Genomic DNA, 25,469 nt, shown 5'->3' with positions numbered 1-25,469 from the left:
GTTATGGGGGCGGCCTCGGGCGCTCAGGGGCCCGCGGGCTCCGGGAGCATCTTCTTTAGGCGCTGCCCGGGTCCGGACCTGTGCCTGTTGCCCTGCGGCCCAAAGGGGCCGCCATCCCGGGTCGAGACTGGGAGTTGGGGTAGCTCCCGGACCCGAGACCTCGGGGCCCTGGCCCCAAACTTGGCTGGCGTCCGGGATCCGGGGCTCGAGACTGATGGACACCCAGATAGAGGGACACTGGGCTGCGGCTGCCCAAGTCCGGGGTGGCTCGGGTTGGCCAGCTCTGGAGAAGACTGACAGCTCGGCCCCCGGGGGCGGGGCGGGGCCGGACCGGCTCGTTAAAGGGAAAGAGCCGCCTGTTTGCGCCGAGGTGTGTGGGGCGGATGGAGGGTGGGGGAGCAGACGCCGAGTCTAGGGGAGGGGGAGGCGGGGGAGGTCAGCTAGGGTGGGGGTGCGCTCTGAGCTTAGCTTGGGGCCGCGCCCCGCAGGCAGGAGTAGGGGGAAGGGGGAAGAGGAGGAAAAAGGTGAAGAAGGCCTCTCTCCCACAAGCCTCAGCAGCAGGTGCCTTGAAGTTGTCCGGCTTGGAGGTGCGGCCAGGCTGGCATGCCAAGCCCGAGGCCCCAGCTACATTCGAAAGAGGGCCTGAGTCGGGCAGAACCTCTTAGCAACCCAGATTCGTTTAGGTTCCAGGCCCGGCTAGCTTCGAGCCAGGATCTCGTTGGGTCTGGCCAGGAATTGGTGTTACCAGAGGCCCCAGGGGAAGGAGGGACAGCTGGTGATGGCCCAGACCCTGACTGGGGCCTCTGGGTGCGACAGGGTGGGGGGTCAAGCTGGGCGCCGCTGAGAAGAGATGCTAGCAAGGCCAGTTTGTCAGTGCCGGCTGCCACGCAGTTCTGAGGGCCCCAGTAGAAGCGAATGGGGTGGGGCTGGAGAAGCGACCTTGGGGATGGGCTGCACTTGCTAGCTTCGTTCGAGGAGGCCCCAAAGTGCACTGTTCGGGTTCACTCGGGGGCCAATTCCTCCCATTTCTAGGGATTTCGATTTCTTGGGATCAGACCAAAGGTGATGGTGCAGCGCTGCAGCCTCTATCGCTTGCCACTTGTTCTTGCAGCCAGCAGAGTCTACTGTGACCCAAGGAGAATCCTTCCCTGCAGGAATTCATTCCCCATCCAACCTAACAGCAGCCCGGACCCTTTCACCTGCCTTCTCGGGATTTGGGAAAGGGACTAGGAACTGCCTGGCCTGGGGCCTGTCAGGGAAATGGAGTTTTTCCACAACCTGCTACTCTTCCAGTGGACCAGGAATCCTATGATATTGGGCTAAATTCCATCCTCAGTCCTGGTAAAAGGGAGCCAGGAGCTCAACTGGAAAATTGGGATTTAGGAGGTTCAGACCTTGACTTCGGTCCCAAGAGCGGGATGGGGGAGCTGGGAAGGAGTGCGCTCTGCATGCCTGCCCCTCCTTCCTGGGAAGGGGACCCCCGGCCCTGCCTCCGCCCTCACCCCACCACCACCACCACCCCCAGACCCGCCCCCGCCGCCGCCCGGCCCCGTGCAGGCTGTGGTAATCGGGTTAGCGGCGCCGGAATTGCATTACCTTCCCCAGCCCGGCCGGGCCCCGGGGGGGCCTGGCGCCTTCGAGCCGGTCAGACAGGGAGCGGGGAGGGGGTGCAACTCCTTCTCCCAGTGGACCCCTGTCGTCTCCCCAGGGTCTTCTCCCCCATCTTGCACTCCTGGCCTCAGGCTACTTGCCTTCCCCAGAGGGGCTGGACATCGTCCCTGTACGGTTCCCCATCCTTCCGACCATCTAGGGTTAGACGCTGGGTCCCTTGGATTCGGATCCCCCATTTTCAGAGAGATTTGGTTCCATCCCGGTGGCACAGAGTGGGCACTCAGGAAGCCCGGAGGGCGGGGGTGGGGAATTGATTGACTGATTAGTTCATGGCAACCCTTCCTCCTCCCTTCCCAGCAGATGGGCCAGCAGCCGGGGCGCCTGGGGCTGAACAGAGAGGGCAGAGGCTTCTTCTCTCCCCGGATCCATCAGCTCTTTTCAGCGTCTGGTACAGAAAAAAAGCTGGGATGGGGAGAGTTCCCTGAATTCCTGGCTGCCAGTCCCACCCCACTGCTGCAATCAATACCCACTCTGTTATACCAATAATTTACATTTCTTTGGCACTTTAAGTTAACAAGGGATGTTTGTACTACGACTGAGATGAGGAAACTAAGACTCGGAGGAGGAAGTGGCAGGGTTTGAGCAGGTTCTGATAGGAACCTAAGATTTAATGCAGAATGGATCCAATCACCTAATGTCTGAGGAAATCGGGATGGGTTTAATCCTTGTGTGTTTCCTGGTAGAAGAGTCCCATTTGTAGAGCCCTTAAGTGTAGTGTTTAAGAGGAAGGAGAAAGAGAGCTGAGGTAGGCTCTAGGATTGACTCTCCTAGAACAGGGATCAGGGATGACAAAAGGGTAGCTAATAACAATATTTCCTTCCCATGAGCCAGTTCTTCTGTAATCCAATGCCTCTTTGCTCTTTCTTGTCCCCTCACTATGCCTTTTAAACCTTCCAAGCCCCAGAAAATGTTCCAAATTCCTCTTTCCTTCTTGGCTGCCTGGAAAGAGAAATCAGTCTCACAAGTGACTCCCAACTCATTTTGACTAAGGAACCCAGGGAATGTGGAACTGATTGGGGGAAGGCATCAACAGACAAGGAGAAATGAGAAAAACCATGGATGGGGAAAGCAGCAGCAGGAGGAACTGTATGTAACAAACCAAGCAGGGCTGCCCCTCTATCCATTCATGCTGACTCACTTACACATGACCCTCCTGCCTAGGTAGTTTTTCATCCTTTTGACCCTCTTAATTCCCCATTGGGCTGTTCAGGGCCTTATATACTTAAGCTCACAATCCTCATATGTATCCCTCTACTCAGTAAATGATCTCATCTCCTATATCCCAGAGAAGATGGAGATCGTCCAGTGGCAGCCCCCTGGGCTGATTGTTTTGTCTCCCTGAGCTCTTATCTTCGTCTAAAAATGCCACTTTCATCCCCACATTATCCTCTTTCCTGTCTCAGAAGTATGAGCGCCTCTCTGTCAGTGATAACCTGTGCTTTGAGTCACTTCATCTTGAAACTTCTTCCCACATTTATCTTCTCCCTTAACAATTTCATTCTCTCCTCCTCCACTGGCTTCATCCCCTTTGCTAACACATTTCATATCTCTGCCAGTCTTGCTACTTCTCATGTGGCATACAATTTTCTCTTTATCCTCACTGTCTTTCCTTCCTTTGACTGTCCCCTGACCACTGGCCTGGGAGTCTGGGAAGCTGCATTTGTATCACAACTCTGACACTAGGTGACACTGGAAAAGGCCTGATCCGTCATTTGCTTCTTCATCTTCCTCTTTGTCCCAATTGCCATCACCTCAGTTCAGACTCTTAATCATTTTATTGGATTTTTAAGTAGTCTATGAATTAGATCCTCTACTTCAGGTCTTTCCTCCAGCCAGAGTTAGCTTTCAAAGGTATAGCTTTGACCACAACACTTTGCAATTCACCATACCTACAGGATAAAGTAGTCTGGCCTTCAGGACCCTATAAAATCTTGCACCAAACCCCCTTTCCAAATGTATCTCACCTCCAGATTTAAGCTTGGTCTCAGAGACATTTACTGGCGATGTGATGAAGTTATTTAATCTTTCTGCTTCAGTTTCTTCATTTGTAAATTGAGGATAATACTTGTACTTCCTAGGGTACAAGATTGTCTTGAGGAAAGTGCTTTATTTTGAACTCTTACTTTTTGTCTTAGAATCAATATCTTTTTCAAGGCAGAAGAATAATAAGGGCTAGGCAATGGGGGTTAAGTGACTTGCCCAGGGTCACACAGCTAGGAAGTATCTGAGATCAGATCTGAATCCAGTTTCTCTTGTCTCTGGGCCTGGTTCTCTATCTGTGAGCCACCTAGTTGCCTCTGAGGAAAACCCTTTGTAATTCTTAAAGTGCTATAGGAATGTGAACTTACAAATGATGAGTGGCCACTGTTCCTACTTTCTCAACATCTTTTGAGTTCTAAAACTTTTTGTAATCTGGTTTCCATCCTGCCTATCCTCCCCAGTCTGTGAAACAGCTCCCTAAAAGCTACCTGCTAAGGGCTTCTCTCTCTTTGACCTTTCACCAGTCTGTTTTTCCCCTAATTCAAAAAAGTATTGCTTTTTCATCACCTTCATTCCCAAACACATCCATCTCCCCCTCCTCCCTAGTGAATCTCCTTAAATGATCATACCAATTGTATCAGATAATACATTCAGTGTTCCCTTCTTGGGGAGAAAAAAAAGTTACATTTTTTCACCTGTTTCCTGCGGCCAAACTGAGTCATTATAATTACATGGTGTTCGATTTCTTTTTTGTTCCTTTCATTCATATTGAAGACATCATGTATATTCTTCACGTGGTTGTACATATTTTATCCTCCATCAGAATTTATGTTCCAGCTTCTATGAATTCTTGTTTCTCACCATGCAATTATATTCCATTGCTTTCAGGTTCAGCTGTTCCCCAACTGGCAGACATCATCTTCCATGCCTTCTTTTTTGTTCCCACAAAAAGGACTATGAATCTAGTGAATATGGAGACATTCTGTCTTTTACCTCCTTGGGATTTGCCTTCTTGGGATGCCTTTCAAGGGAATCCTTGCATGAAAGGGAATAGATATTTTAGTCGCTTTTTAAAAACTGGATTTCAGATTGCTTTCCAGAATGGTTAGAACCAATTCATATCTCCACCATGTATTGATGTGCCTATCTCTCCACTTCCCCTCCATCATTGCCTATTGCCACTTTTTCTCATCTTTGCCACTTTGCCATTCAGCAACATAAGAAAATGTTATATTGATACTGTTCTCACTGACCCTTCCCTACCACTACCAATAGAACCCAGTGATTCAGAACAACCAAACAAAACAAATCAACATGGTATGTCTGCAAATACATGGCTTATTATGGATCTCTAGTCACCTCTTTCCTAAGAGACAGAAGGCATGGTTTACCATAGATCTTTGGAAGTTAGGCTTGATCATTGCATTGATCATATCAATGAAGTCTTTTAATGTTTTCTGATAGTGGGTTTGGACCCTGTTTGTCACCTACCTCCTCTCTGAAATTTGACTTTCCAAGTATTTCACCTAGTTTTCCTCCTATTTCTATGAATGTTCCTATTATGCCTAACCCTGCTCTTTTCTGTCCGGCTACTCCCAGAACTTATCCAGTCACCTGGAGTTAACTATATCTCTGTGCTAATGACATGAACCTCTCTTCTTAGTTACATATCTATATTTCCAACTGCCTGTTGGACATCTTTGCCTGGTTGTCCCTTTGGCACCTCAAACTCAAAATAACCTCAACTGAACTCACAGCTTCCATCCTCCAAATCCACTCTCCATGCTTCCAACTTCCTAATTTATCTGCTATTTACCAGGCTCAAAACTTCAGTGTCTCAGTTTTTTCTCCTTTCTAATCTGTTGCTGTGGCATCTTTTCCTTTAAAATTGCTCTCAGATTTGGTCATTCCTCTGCAATTATGCAGCAAACACCCTTCTAATCCTTCCTCTTCCCCACCTCCCACCCCCAACTCTTTCTCTCTTCCTTTCTTGAACTATTGTTAACACCTTCCAAATGGTTTTCCTGCTCCTAGTCTCCTCTCCACCCCCCAAAACATCTTGAAACATGATTTCATAAAAAACTACCAACAGTTCCCTAAACTGCCAGCAAAACTTGAGATTCGAGGTTCTTACTATCTGACCTGTTTCTGCCTTTCTAGATTTGCCTCCATGATTCTCCTCTGTGGTACTTCTACCCTATCAGAAGAGATCATATTTAAAAAGTGTTTAGTCCTATGTCTGGCACATAGTAGGCACTTGATGTGTGTTTTACCTTGCCTGCTCTTCTTTTTAGTCCCTGCATACTTCATGCAGACAGTTAATGGTATTGATGAGATGGGCTCATGAGCAGTCATGTGATGCTTTATAGTTCCCAAAGCACTGTTTCATTGCCCTGCCTTATGAAGTGTGTGGGGGGGTAAGTATGACTCCACTCCTTGACACATGTGTGATATCATCACTTCGACACTGTCTATACATACTGCAAAGATTTCACCACCTATAAGCTTGAATGATTTTCCAATTTCTGTGGCTCCTCTGGTGTTGATCCTCCAGGCACCCAGCTAAGCTGGTCTGTAGCATGCTTGTCTAAAAGTGGTTCTCAAAATCTCATCAGTTGAATATGATAGAAAAAGCAATGTTCCATGCCAATTGGCCCTCATTTCTGTTTTGTTGGAGACACATTTTGGACTTAGTGTCTTTCCAACTTGGTAAGACCTATCAGATTTCTCTGTCTTTTGAGAATCCAAAGTTACTTCCACATTAAAAAAAAAAATTTCAACTAGTCTTAGTAAAAAAGTTAAGATCAATCATATTTTAATTAAGTGCCTATTATATTCTAGGCCCTGTATACACTCACACATTTGTATGTACGTTTACCAAACAAATATGAAGCAGATAGTAATCTTGGAAAGGAAAGCTCTAGCAAATGAAAAGAATCAGGAAAGGCCTCATGTCATCTAAGCTGAGGAAATGAGGGATCCCAAAATGCAACTGTGGGCATGGAATATCCCATGCAAAGGCCTGGAGATGATGGAAAATGGAGTATATGAGGAATAGCAGGAAAGTCATATAGTTGAATTATAGATTCCTTAGAGAAGAGTAATCTGTAATAAGTTTGAAAAGGAGAGTTTAAAGTGTCCCTAAGAAATGTAAAGAATGACATTTTCCACAGGCAGTATTTCTTAATTTTAAGTTAATTTATTAACTGATCATTCAAGACAACCTAGACTAGCCAGTCCACAATCCAATTGAAGAGAATAAGCAGGACAGAAGACAGCTTAACAAAAGAGCCCAAGCGGCCAGAAGAGAGAACCCCAGGAACCTTCTGGAGCACCCCAATAAATGCTCTTTGTGACCTCATCAATCAATCCTTCCCTTAGACATCTCAAGACAGTTCTGGTTGGTAAAAAGCCACTGAGAAGGTGGGCTGAGAGATCCCAACCCCTCATTACTTCTTCACAGGAAGAGGCAGGTCTTAAGGACACCAACAGGCCCTTTCCTCCCTGCCACTATAATCCAAAATGGCAGCTAGAGCTTGTTGATTTCTTTACCTAATCTCTAAAGTGTGTCAAATGGCTGCTTGGCCCTACCCTAACTCCTGTTCTTCTTTTAGGATATAAACAAAGGGAGGACCTAACCCAGTTTCATAGTCTGGGGTAGAAGCTGTTTCAGCCTTAAAATCAAACTGTTGGGAGGTGGGGGAGGCTAAAGGAGAAATTATTTCACAATTCGGCATTAATTTCCACAGAGGTCAAGACTCCAGTCAGAAAATGGAATTGGAAAAAAAAAAGTTTCCTACTAAAAAGGTACAGGGACATGAACATGGATATGGTCATGGAAAAATTGAATTCACTAATTAAATCAGTGGAAGCTAGAAGAAACAATCCAATGAATCCAAAGGTTGTCTAGGCAAGACGATTCATGAGGCCAAAATGAAGCTTGGAGATACATGTATAGGTCATTGTTGGAAGACCTATTCTTTGTTGCTTTGAGGTTTCAAATGGGGTTTAAGTGCATTTTCATTATATATCCTAACTGCCCCCCAAATCGTTGAGAAACATGCTTCTAAGCACTGATGTGAAGACCTAGAAGAATCGTATCTAATTCCTTAGAGAAGTTCTGTAGCTTGTTTTCCCTTAAGATTGCTTTTACAAAAAAATGTAAAAAACATGGTAAGAGAAAAAAAATGGAGGTGGGAAAGGTATAATGATGTCAAGATCTAAAGTTTTAAATGCCAAAGCAAGGAGATGATGGTGAGCTACTGGAGTTTGTTGAATGTGTGTATCACAGGAAAAAAATCACTTTGGCAACTATATTGCGGGTGGTACTAGAGTAGAGATTAAGCAGGAAGTTATTTATATAATTTGGCAAGAGGTAATAAAGATTTGAATGAGGGTAATGGATGTGTGAGTGGAGCAAAAGGAACATATAGGAGATGTTATAGAGATAGAAATGACGAGATCTGGCCACTGATTGGATATGTGAGATAACAGTAAAGAGATTTTGAACTTGGGTGACTAGAAGAATAGTGATAAACTACAATAATTGGGAATTGCGAAAGGGAGGTTAATTTAAAGGGACAGATAAAATTCTTTTTTGCTTTGTGGTACTTTTGTGATGTCTATGTATTTACAATTTCAAATGTCCAATAAGAAATTAGTGTTGTAGGTCTAGGACTCAGGAGAAAAATTGGGACTAGATGGATAAATCTGGGAGTCAGTTGCAAAAATAAAATGGAACCCATTGGACTCATGGGAGTTACCAAGGAAGGGCAGATAAAGAGAGAGAAGAGCCCAGGGTAACACCTTGAGTTACACCCAATGTGGGAGTTCTGAAGCCTAGTCAGCAAATGAGATTTAGAAGGAAGTTAAACATTGAGGGAGAGGAGAACCAAGAGAGAACATTGCCACAAAAACCTGGAAAAGAGAGAGTATCTAGGAGGAAAAGTCCTAGAGAAAGATCAAGAAGGTTGAGGATTGAGAAAAGAGCAATAGATATGACAGTTCAAGCATCACTGGTACTGGATGCTGGGAAATTAGTAAACAGGCTTGGCCCTAAAGAATATATGTGAGAAGATGCCTCCCCCAGGTGATGTTAAAAAAATTATTTTAGGGGGTAGCTAGGTGACTCAGTGGTTAGAAAGCCAGGCCTGAAGATGGAAGATTCTGGGCTTAAATCTGTTCTTAAACACTTCCTAGCTGTGTGACCCTGGGCAAATCATTTAAACCCCATCGCCCAGCCCTTATGGTTCTTCTGCCTTGGAATCAAAATGTTGAAACTGGGTTTGTTCTTATCTGTGCAACCAATTCTAAGATGGAAGGTTGTTTTTTGCCTTGTTTTAAACTGAGCTTGAATCACACAAATAAGAGAGATGGCTGGCAACTTTATATTTTGATAAACATGAGTCAAGGTCCTTAGATGAGAAAAGGGACAGTGCTAGGGGAGGTTTGAGAAGATTAAGTCTGGAACACTGTGGTGAATGGGCTAGAGAATCAAATGGGGAAGAGTAAAAAGATTGCCTTGCTGCATTTAGAATCCAATTGAGATTAGCTAATGAATTTGTAATGGACAAAATCGGCACTGTTGCATGATTTCCTCCAGCTCAGTTCAGAGTAGGAGCAGAGGTAGCTCCATTGTGGGGAATAATCCAGCCTTAGGGCTTGGCTTGGAAGGCATGAGCAATAGTTAGGAATTCAAGAGGATAGGGAATTGGAGTAGTTCCCTAAGGACTAGGGTATTGATAGAAGGGAGGAGGGCTTAGTATGGGTGATGGCCCAGTAAAATACTGAGGAGTGGTGGTGAGGAGTAGAAACATTATCCCTATTTTATAAGTAACAAAATAGACTCTGGCTCAAAATCACAAATGTAGCCAGTGGCGGAGTTGGGACTCGCATGCAGGCCTGATTTCCAATGCACCAGGCTTTCCACATCTTTTGTACCTTTGTTCATGGGATCCTCCAGTTTCAGGTAGCAGCTAGCTGGCACAGTGGAGAGAGTACTGAATCTGGAGTCAAGAAGACAAATTCAAATCCTACATCAGACACTTCCTATCTAGGTGACCCTGCACAAGAGTTTTGTTTTGTTTTGACTTTTTTGCTTTGGTTTCCTCAACCATAAAATGGGTCTAATAACAGCATACATGTGAAGACAAAAATGAGATATTTGCAGTACTTTGCAGAACGCTGGCCACTGTAACTACTAACATTATGCAACTTGGCTGACTTTGTGCTTGTCTTCCCAAGTATTTTTTAAGATTCTTGAAGTGGCATGGATAGGACTGGACATATGGTAGATGCCCAGTAATTCTTTGAATGGCATGTGTAAGGGACAGTGTGTCTGTTTATTATGTCTGTGAGTGTGCATGTGTCTATTTCAGAGCATATGCTTACAAATGTGGGTATGTCAGTCTTAGTATCTGCCCTCCGTGTGTGTGTATGAGTTTATGGATCTGTATGTCAACTATGTGATTTTAGTATGCAGTGAATGGGTGTAGTGTTGTCTGTGTGTGGCTGACATTCATACAATGTATTGGTATTGTCTGTGTGTGGTATGTCTGGGTCTGGGATGTGCATGCAGCGTTTGTGTGTCAAGTTTCTGTGCAATTCATCCATAAGGGGCAGGAAAAGATTTTTACAGTATATCTGGGTGTGGGATATGTGTGTGGAGGGGAGTTCTCAGTGTCTCTCTGGGGTGTGCCCATCCGTGTGTGTGTGTGTGTGTGTGTGTGTGTGTGTGTGTGTGTGTGTGTGTGGTGTCTGTCTGCCATGTGCCCTCTGTCCCTTCATCTCCTCCCCACCCCCTTCAGCATCTGCTCTGCATTAGCTTGTCCCAGGCCTTGGCAGGCGCCAATGATTAAATCACCATCATTAAGCTGGGCCTGCCCCCCAGCAGCAGGGGGATGGGGGATCACTGCCAGCCCCCCAGGAGCCCCTCCCCTTAGAGGTGCCCAGAGAGACTTCCAATGACACTCCCCATGAGATTCCCTCGGAGAGAGGAGGTCTGTTACTGAGGGGGTTGGAATGGAGAAAAGGAGGGAGGGTAGTTTGCAGATGGGGGAAACAAAAGGGAGCAACCCAAAGGGAAAACACTGAGATATTTCGCTGATGAGAAAGGGAATAAGAGGGTGCGATACCAAGGGGCAGAACAATATAATATGGTGGGTCACTGAGGGGAGTCATTACTAGGAAGGGGGTATCGCTAATGGATGCAAATCATCGAGGTGGGAAACAAGATGAGGCCCAGAGGGCAACGCACCAAGGAGAAAGGATCACTAAAGGAGAAGCCCTGGGTGGTGATCTGCATGCACAGTCCTGAATTGTTATCACCCTAATGGCTAGGACAGTTTATTTTCTTGTTTTGCCATTTCTTCATATCGCCCCCACCCTGCTTAGGACAGTGCTTAGCACTTCGTCGGCGCTTAATAAATGCTTATTGATTCGATCTAGAGGAAATCTCCAGCAGATAGGCAGCTTCAGTAGTGGGAGGGAGGGGGTCTTTGATGAGGGGGGCCCCCTAGTGTGGCTCCTGAAGGGGGGGTCACATGGGAAGATTGTTAAAGTGGCGATGCTGCAGCGAGCAGAGGAGGGGCAGGGGGGGTGGTCCGCCAGGGAATCGGGAGAGTACGGACACACAGGACTACGACTACGCCCCGCGAGTCAAGGATTTGGCCGCGGTCGAGCTCAGTCAATCTTCGGCCCCGGAGGGCCCCGTTTTCGGGAGCAGACGTTCGCCAGGCGTAGTCCTGCCAAGGGCCCCGGCCCGTCCCAAAAGATGTTCCTCGCGAGACGCCCCAGTCGTCCCGCTTTAGACTGCTAGACTGGGAAGGATCCTCGGGGGGAGCTGCTGGAAGAGGAGACGCGGGTGCCCTTCCCGGCTGCGGCAGCCTCCGGAAGACGCAGGCACCGCGGCGTTCGCGGGGTCTGGCCCAGGGATGTGCGGCCTCAGCCTCTCCCGGGTAGCGGGGCAGCTCGAAGCCCCCTCGGCTGCATTGACGCCGAGTGAGGCGGGGCTAGGGGCGGGCCGAACTCAGGTGAGCACACGGGAGAGAGGGGCGGGGAACTGTGGGGCGGAGTACTGGGCGGGGCAACCAATCAGAAAAGGCCTAGGCCCCCTGTTGCCGGGAGACAGGCCCCGCCCAGCAGGCGGCACCGGAAGTGGCTGGCCGGGCTCAGCCTTTAAGATGGCGTCTCCTCAGGGGGGCCCGATGGCGATCGCGATGCGGCTGCGGAACCAACTTCAGTCGGTGTACAAGATGGACCCTCTGCGGAACGAGGTACGGAAACGGCGGGCTGGAGATGCCAGGCACCGGGGAGAACCGAGGCCCTGAGGCCAGTGGGCGGCTGGGCAGCTGGCCCGATGCCCAATGCGCTTGCGCTGCGTCTGGGTACTGGATGCGCGTGCGTGGTGTTTGGAAAGGGGGGCGACCCCCGAGTAGAACGCATGCGCCCCGCGACCCCCTCCCTCGCCCCCCTTCCTGCGCCGAGAGGTCTGGTTGAGTGGCGAGCCCCCTACTGGGCGATGATGGGTCGGGGGGGAGGCACAGCCCGGAGCACTCCCCATCCATGGGTCGGATGGGGTAACGGATCGGGAAGGGGGCCGGTAACACCGAAAGATGTTTTCGTTGGACTGTCCCACGTCGGGTGTCAGGGTGGTCAGTTAGAAAGTCAGTGATGGTCAGTTTGGCTGCAGGAGGAAGTCCGAGTGAAGATCAAGGACCTGAACGAACATATCGTCTGCTGTCTGTGCGCCGGCTATTTTGTGGATGCCACGACCATCACCGAATGTCTGCACACATGTGAGGACCCTCACTGGCCACCCCACCCCGTGCCCTTCATGAGGGAGGGCAGCCCAGGGAGCCCTCGATGGAGCGCCCTTGGGGGTGGGGGGAATCCTTCCTGCCTCCTGGGTCTCTTCCCGTATCCCTTACCAGGGACGGGAGAGGAGGGCTGCAAAGTATATGACATCTCTCCCTCTATCTAGTCTGTAAGAGTTGCATAGTGAAGTACCTGCAGACCAGCAAATACTGCCCGATGTGCAACATAAAAATTCACGAGACCCAACCACTGCTCAACCTCAAACTAGATCGGGTCATGCAGGACATCGTATACAAGCTGGTACCCGGCCTTCAGGACAGTGAGTGTCTTCTCCCTCCCCATCCCCTCAGGGCAGTGAAAAAGCCCCTAGAAAAGCCAGGCGTCCAGCTTCACCTCCTAAATTTACCACCTAAAGCTTAGGCAAGTTTTGTTCCCACCCTGGGCCTTGGGTCTCCCCTAAAGGAAAGTGAAAGAGCTAGGTTAAATAATTTCTAAAGAGCCTTCCAACTCCTGACTTTTTATGATTCCAAAGCCCCCAAGAGAGCCAGCAGGACAGTGACAAACTTCATTTCCACTTGGATGTAAGTGTACATGTGAGATTAGGGGTAGTAACCAGGAATAGAGATGGACTAAGGGTCTAACATGAATATCTTCTTCTCCTGACCCCCACCCCCACCCCTTCCACTGCAGGTGAGGAGAAAAGGATCCGGGAATTCTATCAGTCACGAGGCCTGGACCGAGTCACCCAACCCACTGGGGAAGGTGAGTATAGCCTCAGGAAAAGAAACCATCTTTTTCCCCAGCGTTTTCCATTTTTCCATCTCACTTCTCACTCCCTTGTGATAGTCACCGTGTCTTTCCTAGAACCAGCCCCGGGTACCCTTGGCCTCCCCTACAACAGCTTTGACCATTCAAAAGCCCACTATTACCGTTATGATGAGCAGCTCAGCTTATGCCTAGAAAAACTAAGGTGAGGGGTGTGATTGGGGGGAGGGGACAAGGAAATGATGGTCTACCCCAAGTTTAGTGCAGAGTGGGGAGGGGGAAGGAAACCAGCTGATCTCCTCTGTAAATAAAGATCTAAAGGAGAGGGGAGGCAGGGCCTATAGTAAAAAGATGTCTAACCATTGTCCTTGTTCCCCCTTTTCCACAACAGCTCTGGCAAAGACAAAAATAAAAGCATTTTACAGGTAAGAGGGCTGAGGCATGGAGCTCTCCCATCTTCCCATCCAAATAACCTAATAACACCTCAGTTGCACTTCTTTCTTATGGAATAATAGTTCTCTCATATCTAAAGCACTTTAAGGTTTACTAACTAAAGTGAAAGTAATCCTGGAGGTAGATTATATCTTCCCCATTTCTCAGATGCAGACACTTGGGAAGGGCATTGGGCAGGACCAGTATTTGAACTTAAGAGTGCTTGACTTGGAGTCCATTGCTCTTTCTCTGTCTTCCCTCCCTGTCCAGCACAAGTTCGTCCGTTGTTCTGTCCGAGCAGAGGTTCGACATCTCAGGAGGGTCCTGTGTAGACGGCTAATGCTGAGTCCTCAACATGTGAGTTACTCTTCTAGGAAGAAGCTGTAAAAAAGGTGATGGAGGGAGGAAGGGCTGTCCTAGAGTGACCATGACCCCATCTCCCTTCTCTCCCATCCAGGTACAGCTCCTATTTGACAATGAAGTTCTCCCAGATCACATGACTATGAAACAGATTTGGCTTTCTCGATGGTTTGGCAAGGTGTGGGGAAGAGAAGGTTTGGGGACAGTGAGGGACTGGAGGTGGGGTTTTATATAGGATTATTGCTTTTGGCTAGGAGAAAAGGATGGTTGGTTCAGGGAAGGGGAGTCTAAGGATGAAGGAATGACTAGTGGCGATGGAGAGTATAATGACCCTTCCCTCTTCTCTTCACTAGCCTGCACCCCTGCTCCTGCATTACAGCGTAAAGGAAAAGAGGAGGTAGAAGCTGGCCTCCCTCCCCCACCCCAGATATTTATGTGAGACCCACAGCGGCTTTATTTTTGAAATAAAAGCTGAAAAAGCACTATTGGCTCCTTGAACTCTTTTTCCTCTTCCCATCCCTTTCATCTCCTCACCTGACATAGCTTTTCTTTGCTTGTCTTCCCTTCCCTTCCTTTCTCTCCCCTGCCTACACCACTCCATTCTCCCATTATTCAGCAAAGCTCAGTTACTTCTGATGGACTGGGGGGGGGGGGGGTGCTGAGTGGTCATTGAGGGATTGATGAGAGCTAACAAGGTCTTAGCAGGGCTAAGGGAGAATGGAGTAGAGAACTGGGACCAGGGAGCAACCTCCTGCTGCAGAGATGACCTCACACGCACTTGGGGGAAAGTTAGAGCCTTGCTGGGTAGGGTGGGACCACCGGTATGCCTGGAGAAGAGGAGGGGGTGAGCCCTTTGTCAGGAAGGTGACACCTCCTGAAAGCCATAGCCATTCCCTCTCCCGTGCCCTTTCAGAGGTGCTCCTACCCCTGGCTCCGACCTCTAGAGGATCTTCTTTGTGTCTTTCATCAGCAGGGGGTGGGGGAAAGGTTTGGCCAAACTCTTGCTTTGGCAGCTGTTCCCTCCCTACCGCCACTGATTCAGACCAGCTGTAGGGTCAGCTGGGCCCCCCAATCTACCAACCTCCTTTATTCCCCTGCAACAAGTACCCCACGGTGTGTCTTCATCTCAAGACTTGTGGGTGGGCCTTGTGCTCTGGGTCCCAGAGATCTCAGAATTCCTTTGGGTTCCAGGCTTTGTCAAAGGAATCGGGAGGAAGAGAGGTGCCTGAAGCCCTTACCACAGGCTCTGTACTGCACTGTTCTCTCCCTTCATCTGACCGGGTAACTTCTTCTAGGAGGCTCAGGAAAGACTGCAAGAAAAGAGCCCTGGTTGCTGTCTGTCCTCAACTCTCTGCCTTCCCCTCTCCCCCCCAGCTGTTCCCAGCTGTCAGGGATGAAGGTGACTCCTCCCCTGCCCTTGCCCTGCCCCTGGTGTCCCCAGGAGACCAAAAAGTAAAAGCGTATGTAACGCATATGGACACGTGTACTGGGTTGGGGAAAGAACCCTGGGAGAACTTGAAGCTGTGGTCTTGGCTGTGTAGACCTCGTTCCAATCACTTCCCGTTTTTTTTAGGCCTCCTTTTCCCTATAGATAACAGCCAAAATTTACAGTCCATTTTAAGCTTTGCAAACCAATGTGTGGGTTTCATTTGATCTATACATCTATACATGCTCTCCAGCTCAAAATCGTGAAAGTACACACCAGGGCACTCGGGGCTCATGCCAACGGATGCAGATTTACAAACACAAATGTTTCTAGGCCTCAGTTTCCTCCCTAACTGCTAGCGTTCCCCCTACTCTTAAAGGACATTTATACCATCTGGATATCACTTTTAGGTTTACAAAAAGGAAATGGGCTCAAGAGAGGGAAGATGATTTGCTGCAGTAAGTGAGAGCTAAATTCAGGTTTTCCTAAATGTTTTATGCTATCTGTCTCAAGTCTTTGGAAATATAACGAAAAGGAGAGAGGGAAAGACCTGGGATGAGGAAACTGGACCAAGGAGTGAGACTTCTAAGGCACATCTCCAACCGAGCCTTGACCTTGATGTGAATTCTGTTTACCAATTTCTGTGACATGAAGACAAATGAGGGTCTATCCACCTTCTGCTGGGTTTATCCCAAACTCCAGAGGAATATAGAAAAGTGACTCACTGGTGGTGGGCCCCAAGGAGCTTAGGAATTATTGCCTGGGCTGTATTTGCAGAGGAGGCGTGGTGACAACACAGAGAAAAGGGCAATGACGGTAAGAGGCCTCTACAGGGTTGAGATGGGGCGATGAGTCTTCAGGAATGCATTGGATCCGGGATGGCTTGCTGTGGACAACTGAGGTATAGGTAGGGTTAAGGGATGATGTTTAGCTCTCCACTGCCGGGATGGTGGAGAAGTGAGGATGAGGGTTTGGAAAGTAGGCAATGTGAGAGACCTTGTGTGTTGGGGGGGGGGGGGGCTCTGTGCTGGGGCTGTGACCTGGAAGTCTTGGGTGGGGGCAGAATCAGGAAGAGTGGGGATCAAAACTGGGATCCCAGGCCCTTGATGAGTGCCAGGCTATGAGATGGGTGATGGGATATGTGCAAAGGAGTGAGCATGTGGGTCACTAATGGGCAATGTGGGAGAGGTCATGGAACAAGTTGGTGGTGGTGGTCACAGGGGATGAGGAGGTTCTCAGTGATGAAGTTCATGAAGCATCATAAGGGTGGGGGGTCAGTGACCATACTGACCAGGGAGTGGAGTGGCATATTGTGGTATATTGTGGCAGGGGTGGGGGTGGAGTTGGGGGTAGTGATGAGTGTCAGGGAGGATCTTCAGTTGGTTTCACTCCCTGCCCTCTTCCCTAGGAGAGGGACCTTCTCAGTTTCCCATAATGGGGGGGGGAAGTGACCTCTGAGCCCTGAGGTTTAATCTCCCTCATTAATCACTCACCCCTCTCTCCTCCCCCAACCCCTTCTCCTATGGATCCGGTTTCTCTCCGGCTCCTTGACCTGGGGCCAGCAAGAGGCTGGGGGGGGGGGCAGGAGACTGAGAAATCCCTTCAGTGGCCCCTCACCAGTCCCAGGGGAGACTCTCTTCTTGAGAAATCGGGCACCTCCCTTTCTATGTGAGCTGTCCGGCTGTGTCTGTGCCCACCTCTTTATCTTCTGTCCCACTGTCTACTGCTCTTTCTCTGCTGCTGGGCCCATGACTATCTTTGTCACTCAGGTTCTGTGTGTCTATCTTCTTTTATCTTTCTGTTTCGGTCTCTTTGTTGATGGCTCTCTGTTGGTGCTGTTTCTGCTTGAGCCTTTCTAGCTCAAAAATGGTGTATTTTTGTACATCTGTCTCTAGTCTGTGTCTTAGTTTCTATTGCATTCATGCCTTTCCAGGTGTCTCATTGTTGGAGGCTGAGGGGTTATTTTTGGGAGGGGGGTTCTCTTTTTCAACATCCCCCAATCCAAATCTCTTCACCATTTTCTTAGTCTCTGTATCTCCTCCCCTTCCACTCCCACCTCCACCCCGGGGACAGGCTAACCCCATTACCTGACACAGGCACTGAGAGGGGGAAGGGAGGAGAGAGAGAGAGAGAGAGAGAGAGAGAGAGGGAGAGAGAGAGAGAGAGAGAGAGAGAGAGAGAGAGAGAGAGAGAGAGAGAGAGAGAGAGAGAGAGAGAGAGAGAGAGAGAGAGAGAGGAGGGGAAAGGAGAGGGCTCTGAGACAGAAGGAAAGAAAAAGCAAAGACTTTGGAAAAGCCCTCCGACTTTCAAGCCAGTTCCAGTCTGGGGTGACAGATGTGAATTTGCTTCAGCTCTCAGATTCAGGAGATCACACCCCACTTCCCAAGTCCTATTCCCCATCCTTGGCCACTGCTTATCATCTCTTAAACTGTCAGACTGAGGAACTATGGCTCCGGATCAGACTCGGGGCAAAATGTCACCCCTCACACCCCAGCGTTCTTGGGACCTCTGGGGACAGGCATGCATTAGAAGATGCACAACTGGGAGGTCTGAGATAAAGAGGGGCAGAGGAAGGAAGGAAGGAAGGAAGGAAGGAAGGAAGGAAGGAAGGAAGGAAGGAAGGAAGGAAGGAAGGAAGGAAGGAAGGAAGGAAGGAAGGAAGGAAGGAAGGAAGGAAGGAAGGACGGAAGGAAGGAAGGAAGGAAGGAAGGAAGGAAGGAAGGAAGGAAGGAAAGGAGGAGAGCTTGTGAGCAAAGGAGTCAGGTAGAGGGATGGCAGCGTCAGAGGCGATTTTGGCTCGCGTGTGAGTTGGTTTTCGAAAACGATGTCTTGTTTATCGTAGGTACAAGTGTGTAAGAGGCGCGTTGTGAGTGTGCACTCAGGATGTGTGTGCCCATGTTGTGTATGCTTGGGGAGTTTTGCGTTGTGTTTTCTACCTCGGCCTCTCGGCGGAGGGCTGCAAAAGAAGCGATTCCAGGAATGAGGGTTGGGGCTGGGAGGAGGGGCATGCGGAGACTCTCCCGGGACCCACTTTAATTACAGATTAAGTGAAACAACGTCGATGGGACAGACATTGATTTGAGCGAAGAAAGGCAGCTCCCAGCTCCGCCTGGGGAGGAGGAAGGAATCGAGGTGTGCGTGTGGGGGCGGGGGTCTCCCCTCCGACTAGGAATCACCTCAGTCCGCCTCCACACTGGGGTCCATTCTGATCTTTTAACATTGCTAGTCTGTCTCTACAACCACGCAGTTGTGTGTGTGTGTTTGCGGTCTGTCTGTCTTTGTGTGCATGGGGCTCAGTGTGCGTACCTGAGGTATTTAGGGAACTGTCCGGCTCTTCTCAAGGAACACTGCCAACCCAGGGTGCCCCGGTGCCTCCGGCCCCTGTCCCTGTCCCTGCGTCGATCCCTGAATATGTGCCGGGGCCGAAAGCAACGCTGGAATGAGCGCAGCCCGGGCTCACCCCTACTAGGAGAACGAGGGACACAGACCCCCTCCGAACGCATAGTCATGGACACTCCCCAAAGGGGGCAGAAGAATGAATGACCTGGAGAGAGGCACTACCAACTCCGGGGAGGGGAGGAGAAGGGAAATGGACCTGGAAGCAGGAGACCCCGAGATCCCGCATCCAGAACCCACCGCAGAGGAGGGAGCAGCGGCGAAGCGGCAGGCTGGAGTTTCGCGAATCCCTTGGTTTTTCTGAAGGGGCAGGGGCTCAGCGACTCCCAGAAACAAAAGCCGCCTCCGAGGTGGGGATGGAGGGGGACACTGGTCTCAAGTAGGGGATTCAGGGATCAGCCGACTGTCCTAGGGGGCGGCTTGGTCCAGTGTGCGCTGTGCGTTTGTGAATCTGATTTGGTGTGTGAGTGAGAGCTGGAGATTGTTGTGCCTTCTTGAGCCGGGTGCAGGCTCTGGAGGGGAGGGAGCAATGGGGTGAGGGTAGGAGGCTTTGGGATGCAGTCAGACAAACCAACTGAGGGAGCCCCACAGACCTGGCCTCCTGCTGGGCAGGAGCTAAGCCACGGGGGCTCCAAGCCCTCCCTGCTGACCTGAGGCCTAGGAGGATTCCATTGCAATTCGTCTGAGGCGGGTCTCTGCTAGGTGGCCAACGCTAGGAGTCCATGCCCTGGCTTCCACCAGGAGAGATCAGTGGGGAGCTCTTGGGGGTATGGGTGTGGGACTGTCCAGCTCCATCCCCTGTGCCTCATGTGTCTTTTTCTTTTCCCATGTATGTATGTTCATGTGTGAGGGCTCTTGGGGGCCAGTAATGTTCCTGAGTCAGATACCCACATCAATCTGAGGCTTTGAGGTCCTCTGAGGCCCTGGGAGTGAGTGACTCCAGGCTTTGGGGCTCAGGCTAGCCTCTGAAAGCTTGGTTCAGACCAGCCCCCAGCCCTGGGGTGGCCAGGTGGACTCCTGCTTTTTATGGAAGGTCCCTTCTCTATCTGAAGCTAGGCTGGCCAGGGGGAACTCCCATTCATTATAGAGCCAGAACTAGAGAGCCACAGGCTCTGCCAGAAACCTGGACTGCCCTCACTTTGGAGCATTAGGGTTATTTGGGGCTCTGTTCTCTCCCTTTGTAGCTCAGGGTTGTGTGTGGCAGGCTCTGTTAGGTCCCTCTTCCAGCACCCAACCCACCACTTCAGCCTCCACCTACTTGCCCCATTTTGGGGGAGTCTCCCAGTTTGTCCTGTAACTGTTCTGGTGAAATTGGAAAGAGCCAGGCCTGGAGACAGACTAGAACAGAGGCCAGAATCTTGGGAAGTCTATCCTGTAGCCTCGGGAGACCCCAGGGAGCCAGTTCTGAAAGTTGGGGTTGGGGGAAGAGGAGAGGGGTACTTTGAGAATTTTGACATGCCTGGGAAATGGGGTCAGAATAACAGGAAAGGAAGGGATAGAAAAGAAGTGGAAGAAAGAAGAGGTAGAACTGCCAGGGCTGGGGGGAAGAGGGGAGTGCTGGGCCTGGGACCAGAGCAGTCAAGAGTAGAACTGAAAGAAATGGGACAGTACCAAAGGAAGAGGATTGACTAGGCTGAATGTTGGAAGGCTCCCCTCAGCTGTCTCTTCCGTTAGGTTCAGCCAGCCCTGAGCAATCTCTGTTCCGAGGGTCCGAGAAAGGGAAGGCTGTAGGGTTGTAGGGCTCAGTAGTGGTCAGATCCTGGAGCCTGGAACCTCCTCTGTTCGCTGGGCCCAGCCATACATGGCCGATCTGCAGAACCTGAGCATGCTCCCACCCTCACCTCCGCATCCCTAATCACTTCCAGCCCAGAGTCATCCCCATTGCCTTGTGGACCCATTCTCTCGGTGGTGCTGGAGAGGAGGGTAGATTAGTAGAGTTGAATGCACAGAGAAGCGGGCCTGAACTAGGGGCAGGGAGGGTGGCAGATGTAGCTGCCCCCTAGGTCTAGTCACAGCTGGATCCAGCCCCCTCTTCCTTCACAGCTGGTTTCATCTACCCCCCCCCCCCCAACTTCTGCGCTGGGAACTTTTAAAAGCCCTTGAGGCCGCGGGAGGAAAAACTCTTTTATCGCCCGCAGTTTTATGGGCCAGAGAGGCTGCTCCCATTACGGATCTGGGGCCCAGGCTGGACAGCGGTGAGGGGCACGGTAGGGGGGACAGGGTCTGGGGATTAAGGGACAGGGGTGAGGGTTGGAAGAGTAAAGAGACTGGCTGGAAAGGAGAAAAGAGCCGCTAGGCCCGGCAGTGACCACAGGAGAAAGGGAGCTCTTAGAGGAGGGCCGCGGAGGGGGTACTTTTGGGGGTAGTGCAGTGTCCCGTCCCGTGGCGTCGCCGAAGGGCGCTTGGACTAGATCACTTCCTCAGCCCGCGTCAGGGTCACCTGGGCCCCAGCCTGAGGCGGGTAGAGATCAGATGAGTTGGGGGATCTTTGAGGTGGGGGTGGGTCTGGAGGAAGGAGATGGGCCCCCGGAGCTAGGGGGCCGCCGCAAGCTCCGCCCCCCCTCCCCACCCAGTTGCCGCCTCCGGCCCCGCAGCCCTTTAAGGCAGGGCTAAGGCTCGGCAGGCGGGCGTAGGGCGGCACGGACTGAACCGCCCGACTAAGGAAAAGAAGCTGCTCCCTGCTTGCCCAGCGTCGTCTTCTGGGCATTGACCGGGGCTCCGGGGGGGGGGGGGGGGGAGGGGGCGGCGGTGAGGGGCGGTCCCGGGCCCCGGGCCCCGGAGCATGAGCCGAGGAGCGGAGGAGGAGGTGGGGGAGGAAGAAGCGGTGGCGCGGAGCTGGCGGCCCCGGCAGCGGGGACCCCTTGGCCCGGGGGCCCCGACATGACCTCAGCCCAGGAGCCCGGCCCGCAGTCCGCTGCCTCTAATAAGCCGCTTACGCCCTTCAGCATAGCTGACATCCTGGGTTCATCAGCCCGCCCGACCCCAGCCCCAGCCCCCGTGCCGGCCCGAGACCCTACTTCTCCTCTCTGCGCCCTAGAAGAGCTGGCCAGTAAGACGTTCTGCAGGCTCGACGGCAGTGTCTTGCAAGCGGCCGAAGGTACGCGGTCAGACGCTTGGCTGGGGTTCCAGTTAGAGGGTGGGAGGAGGTTTAGTTGGGGTTCTTAAACTGCTCTGCTTCTTACTGCGCCTCCCTTACAGTTCCTACTTTCTCCTTTCTTCTCTTTTCCACTTCTACACCATTTTCTCTGTCTGTCCATTCCCAACTCCCCTTTCTTCCTCTTCTGCAAAATTTTCCCCAATTTCCCTTTTTTTCCAGACCTCCTTTCTCTTTCCTCCTTCCCCTTTTCCCTCCTTTCTCTTTCCCCTGGTATCACCTTCTCTCCTGACTTCCTCTACTTTCCCCTCGATCCCTACCCCCTCTTCTCTCTTTCCCTGGAGTTTCCTTCTCCCCTGACTCCTTTCCTGGATCTGTTTCTTTTCTCCCTCTGGCTCTCCTCTTTCCTCCGCCCCTATTGAGCCTCCTCTTTCATTCACTGCCTCCCCTTTAACTGGTTCACCCCTCTTCCAACACCTTCCTCCCCTTCTCGAGCCCGGCTCCTTCGAAAGCGTGGGCCGCGACGTGCCTCCTCCTGGGTGAGCTGGCCTCGAATTGTCTAGGGCACTGCCCAGGGTCGCTTTGTCCTCTCCCCAGTGTTCCAGGGATCTGTCCAGGACCCTGTCAGATCTTATTTCGTCCTTACTTCTTCGGGCAGGGGGCTCTGTCCAACCAAAGCCTGCCCTAACTGCGCTTCCCTCTGGGCAGTTCCGACCCTCGGAGAATGCCCTGGCGCCCATATGGACACGCGCGCATGCAACCACACTAAACCCAGGGAAGGACAATCGTATGCCTGGGACTGGGGGGACTCACTGCTACAGTTACTCTGTGTACTGAGGCAGAGATAATAGAGATCCTGTAGGGCTGAGAAAGACAAAGGGGCAGATCAAGAGACAGAAGAGGAAGAAAGAGCGAGAGAGCAGGAGGTCTAATCCTGTTTGGGATCCGCCTTCCCTTCTTCCCAGGCCTGTAGGGTTCAGACTTCAGGCTCATCCCTCCCCCGCTGTGTTTGTGTCTCCACCGCTCCAGCCCCTGTAGAGACCCGTTTGGCTACCCGGAGGTGGAGGAGGGGCATGGGAAAGGTGTGAGCCAAACCATTGGGATAATAAGGGGGCCGGGGAAAGGCCCCGAGGTCCTCAGAGAAGGAGCTTTCAGGCCTGGGGGAAGGCCATAGGGTTAGATCTCTGGTCTTTTTTCACTCACCTGGTTTGGAAGCTCAGGTCAGACCCACCATCCAGTCCCTAACTTCTCTCTCACTCATCTCTCTATCCTACAAAACTCCTCTTCTTTTCAGAACTATCTGGGCCTCCAACAGCCGGCCTCCATTTCTCTCTTCTCTTGTCTGTTCTTCCTATCTCCTTTCTCCCAGCTCCCTTCCTCTTTGTGCCTCCCACTCTAATTCTAACCCTAAACACCCCCCCCCCACCCTCAGTTCTAGTCCTACACCCTCCTGACCTTTGTCTCAGTCATCCCAGACACCTTGGTATGGTCCCAATCAATCAAACCATCAACAAGTCTTTCCTGTGAATACCCTCCACCCTTCCCCCCACACCCACCCCGTCCTAGAGTTGCTCTGTCTTGCCTGGCCTAAAGGACCTTGCACTAGCTTCCTGGCCCAGGCTCGGGACATTGCCAGGCTCTTCTTGCCTCAGGGAATTCATAGATCGCCTCCGGGTTCCCGGGCTTTAACTCTGCTCACCCCTGAGGACCTAGAGAGCTTCAGGACTCTGAGCCGGGGTAAGTCTTTGCGATATGGACAAGCCCCGAAGTCCACTCCGCTCCTTTAGTCCACATCGTGCTGCAAGGCCGACCTGTCTGCTCTCCCGGAGGTCCTGGCTCAGACTTGATCAGCCTCTCTGGTCCTTCCTGTTACTGCAGGTCGGGAGGCGCTGAGCCCGCTGAGCCCCAAGCCTGCGACCAGAAGACGTCGGAAGTCCCGTACGGCGTTCACCGCGCAGCAGGTGCTGGAACTGGAGAGGCGCTTTGTCTTCCAGAAGTACCTGGCTCCAGCTGAGCGGGACGGGCTGGCAGCTCGACTGGGCCTGGCCAATGCCCAAGTCATCACTTGGTTCCAAAATCGCCGGGCCAAACTCAAGAGAGACGTGGAGGAGATGAAGGCGGACGTGGCCTCCTTGCGATCGCTGCCGCCCGCAGCTCTTCGTCGGTTGAGCCTGTCTCTGCCAGAATCCGGTTCTAGCCCTCCCACTGGCCCAGAACCCAGCCCTGACCCTGGGCAGGAGCTTTCAGACGAGGAGATCCAGGTGGATGACTGAAGGAAGGCTGGCCCGGGCGCGAGGGACCGGCGGGCTAGTCCGACGTCAGACTATCGAGACCCAAGTTTACTCATTGCGCTAGCTCAAACAGTCCAGGCCCCTGAGACTTTCATTGCCCAGTTTCCCCCCACACGGTTCCCCTTCCATTCACGGCCTCCACTCCTAGCCTCTACTATCCATCCCTCCCTACTTTGGGGTCTGAGTCTCAGACTAACGGGGCCATCCGACTACTCGGCCATTTATTCCTACTGTGAGGGAAGGGGCAAGACAGCACGGTCCATCCGGCCACTTGCCATTGTTCCTGGCTCTCGATTACTACCCCAAAGCCTGCCCACTCCCCAGGCAGGGTTCGCAGACACATCTACAGAGCTAGTTTCCTTACTCTTGCTCCTGGAATGTCCCGGGTTCCTTACTTCTCTGCAAAACCTAAGGCGTCTCCTTATTCCGACCGCCTCCCTGGCTCTGTTTTATCTATTCGCCCTGGTTTTCCGTAATCTAGAGCCCAGATGGATTCTATACTGCCCCAGTCCCCACTATTCCAGGCCGAGGAGAGCTTTCTGGCTCCAGGCTGCGGTGCCTCTCCCTCCTGAACCCTGGTGCCCTCTGGCCACTATAGACTTGCCCTATCCAGAACCCCCCCTTCCTTTCGAGGACCCTTTCTGGGCACCTTTCGTTTTCTGTGCTTACGTCCTAATCCGGTCCTCTGCCCGGAGCCTTCTCCCAGCAATAGCAGTTGCTCAGAAGATGGACAGCGTGCCTGGGCCAAGCAGGTCTTCTCTGCCTAGGATAGGTATCGCGCGGTCCGTAGCCACCTGCCTCGCCTCCACCCCCGCAGTGTGAATAAAGGCGATTCGAAGGGGCATTTCGACTTTTCTCTCTGGCCAGAGGAGAGGGTGGGGGCCGGGCCCAGAAGCCTGGAGCTTGTGTGTGAGTTGGGCCACCTCTGGGTACTCACGGCCTGCAGGCCTGAAATGGGGGGCGGGAGAGTCCGTTCCCCATGACCTCTCCCCCCACTCCGCTTTCCGTGCTACGGAGCGGACCCCGACGGGAGCGTCTCCTCCCTCACCTCACAGGGTCCGAGGTTCTCGAGGGCATTTCTCTGACTTCCTTTCTACAAACACGTCTCCCTCCTCGCGCCGCCCCAAAAGAGTTTATTAAGGATGGCCCTGACTGCTCTGGATCCCAGTCGGACGCCCGTGGGCTGCGCAGAAACGGCTGGGAGGCCAGGAAAGGGCGAAACGTCACGGCGTAGGGGGCC

At 51.5% G+C, this 25,469-nt stretch overlaps 2 protein-coding genes and 1 long non-coding RNA gene across 7 annotated transcripts in view; 2 read left to right on the top strand and 1 right to left on the bottom strand.

Annotated features, from left to right (window-relative positions):
* PCGF1 (polycomb group ring finger 1) overlaps nt 1-14,504 on the top strand; it is a 14,660-nt gene extending 156 nt beyond the window's left edge. Inside the window, exons 2-10 of one of the 4 annotated variants that reach the window (XM_056803638.1) lie at nt 1,033-11,924; nt 12,341-12,446; nt 12,632-12,784; nt 13,156-13,227; nt 13,312-13,435; nt 13,622-13,655; nt 13,933-14,019; nt 14,120-14,200; nt 14,376-14,504. In XM_056803638.1, coding sequence (XP_056659616.1) covers nt 11,583-11,924; nt 12,341-12,446; nt 12,632-12,784; nt 13,156-13,227; nt 13,312-13,435; nt 13,622-13,655; nt 13,933-14,019; nt 14,120-14,200; nt 14,376-14,423 — 1,047 coding nt within the window. In that variant the 5' untranslated portion in view covers nt 1,033-11,582 and the 3' untranslated portion in view covers nt 14,424-14,504. Of the gene's footprint in view, nt 1-746; nt 11,925-12,329; nt 12,447-12,631; nt 12,785-13,155; nt 13,228-13,311; nt 13,436-13,621; nt 13,656-13,932; nt 14,020-14,119; nt 14,201-14,375 lie in introns of those variants that run through there. The other 3 variants (XM_001365579.4, XM_056803637.1, XM_056803639.1) reach the window with 3 other exon arrangements.
* Nucleotides 13,756-25,469, bottom strand: LOC130455165 (uncharacterized). 2 transcript variants are annotated; one of them, XR_008913098.1, is made up of 3 exons: nt 24,879-25,469; nt 15,104-15,332; nt 13,756-14,043 (listed from the first exon to the last, which is right to left on the bottom strand). It is a non-coding gene; the product is annotated as an uncharacterized LOC130455165 (long non-coding RNA). The 2 variants fall into 2 exon arrangements; XR_008913097.1 differs by having other exon boundaries at nt 24,899-25,469.
* On the top strand, nt 21,630-24,211 carry LBX2 (ladybird homeobox 2). The gene is made up of 2 exons (XM_016422827.2): nt 21,630-21,941; nt 23,817-24,211. Exons 1-2 carry the CDS (start codon nt 21,725-21,727, stop codon nt 24,209-24,211), a joined length of 612 nt encoding a protein of 203 aa, XP_016278313.2. The 5' UTR covers nt 21,630-21,724.

This window comes from Monodelphis domestica, chromosome 6 (assembly GCF_027887165.1).
Source record: "Monodelphis domestica isolate mMonDom1 chromosome 6, mMonDom1.pri, whole genome shotgun sequence".
Taxonomy (NCBI): Eukaryota; Metazoa; Chordata; class Mammalia; order Didelphimorphia; family Didelphidae; genus Monodelphis; species Monodelphis domestica.
The sequence above is the reverse complement of the archived record's forward strand: the minus strand, read 5'-3'. Positions and strand labels throughout refer to the sequence as shown.

What these genes read in the sequence shown, in the direction of transcription:
- LBX2 (XM_016422827.2), top strand. Translation starts at nt 21,725, where the DNA reads ATGACCTCAGCCCAGGAGCCCGGCCCGCAGTCCGCTGCCTCTAATAAG. An exon ending in TGTCTTGCAAGCGGCCGAAG is followed by an intron (nt 21,942 to 23,816) that starts GTACGCGGTCAG and finishes CTGTTACTGCAG; the next exon opens with GTCGGGAGGCGCTGAGCCCG.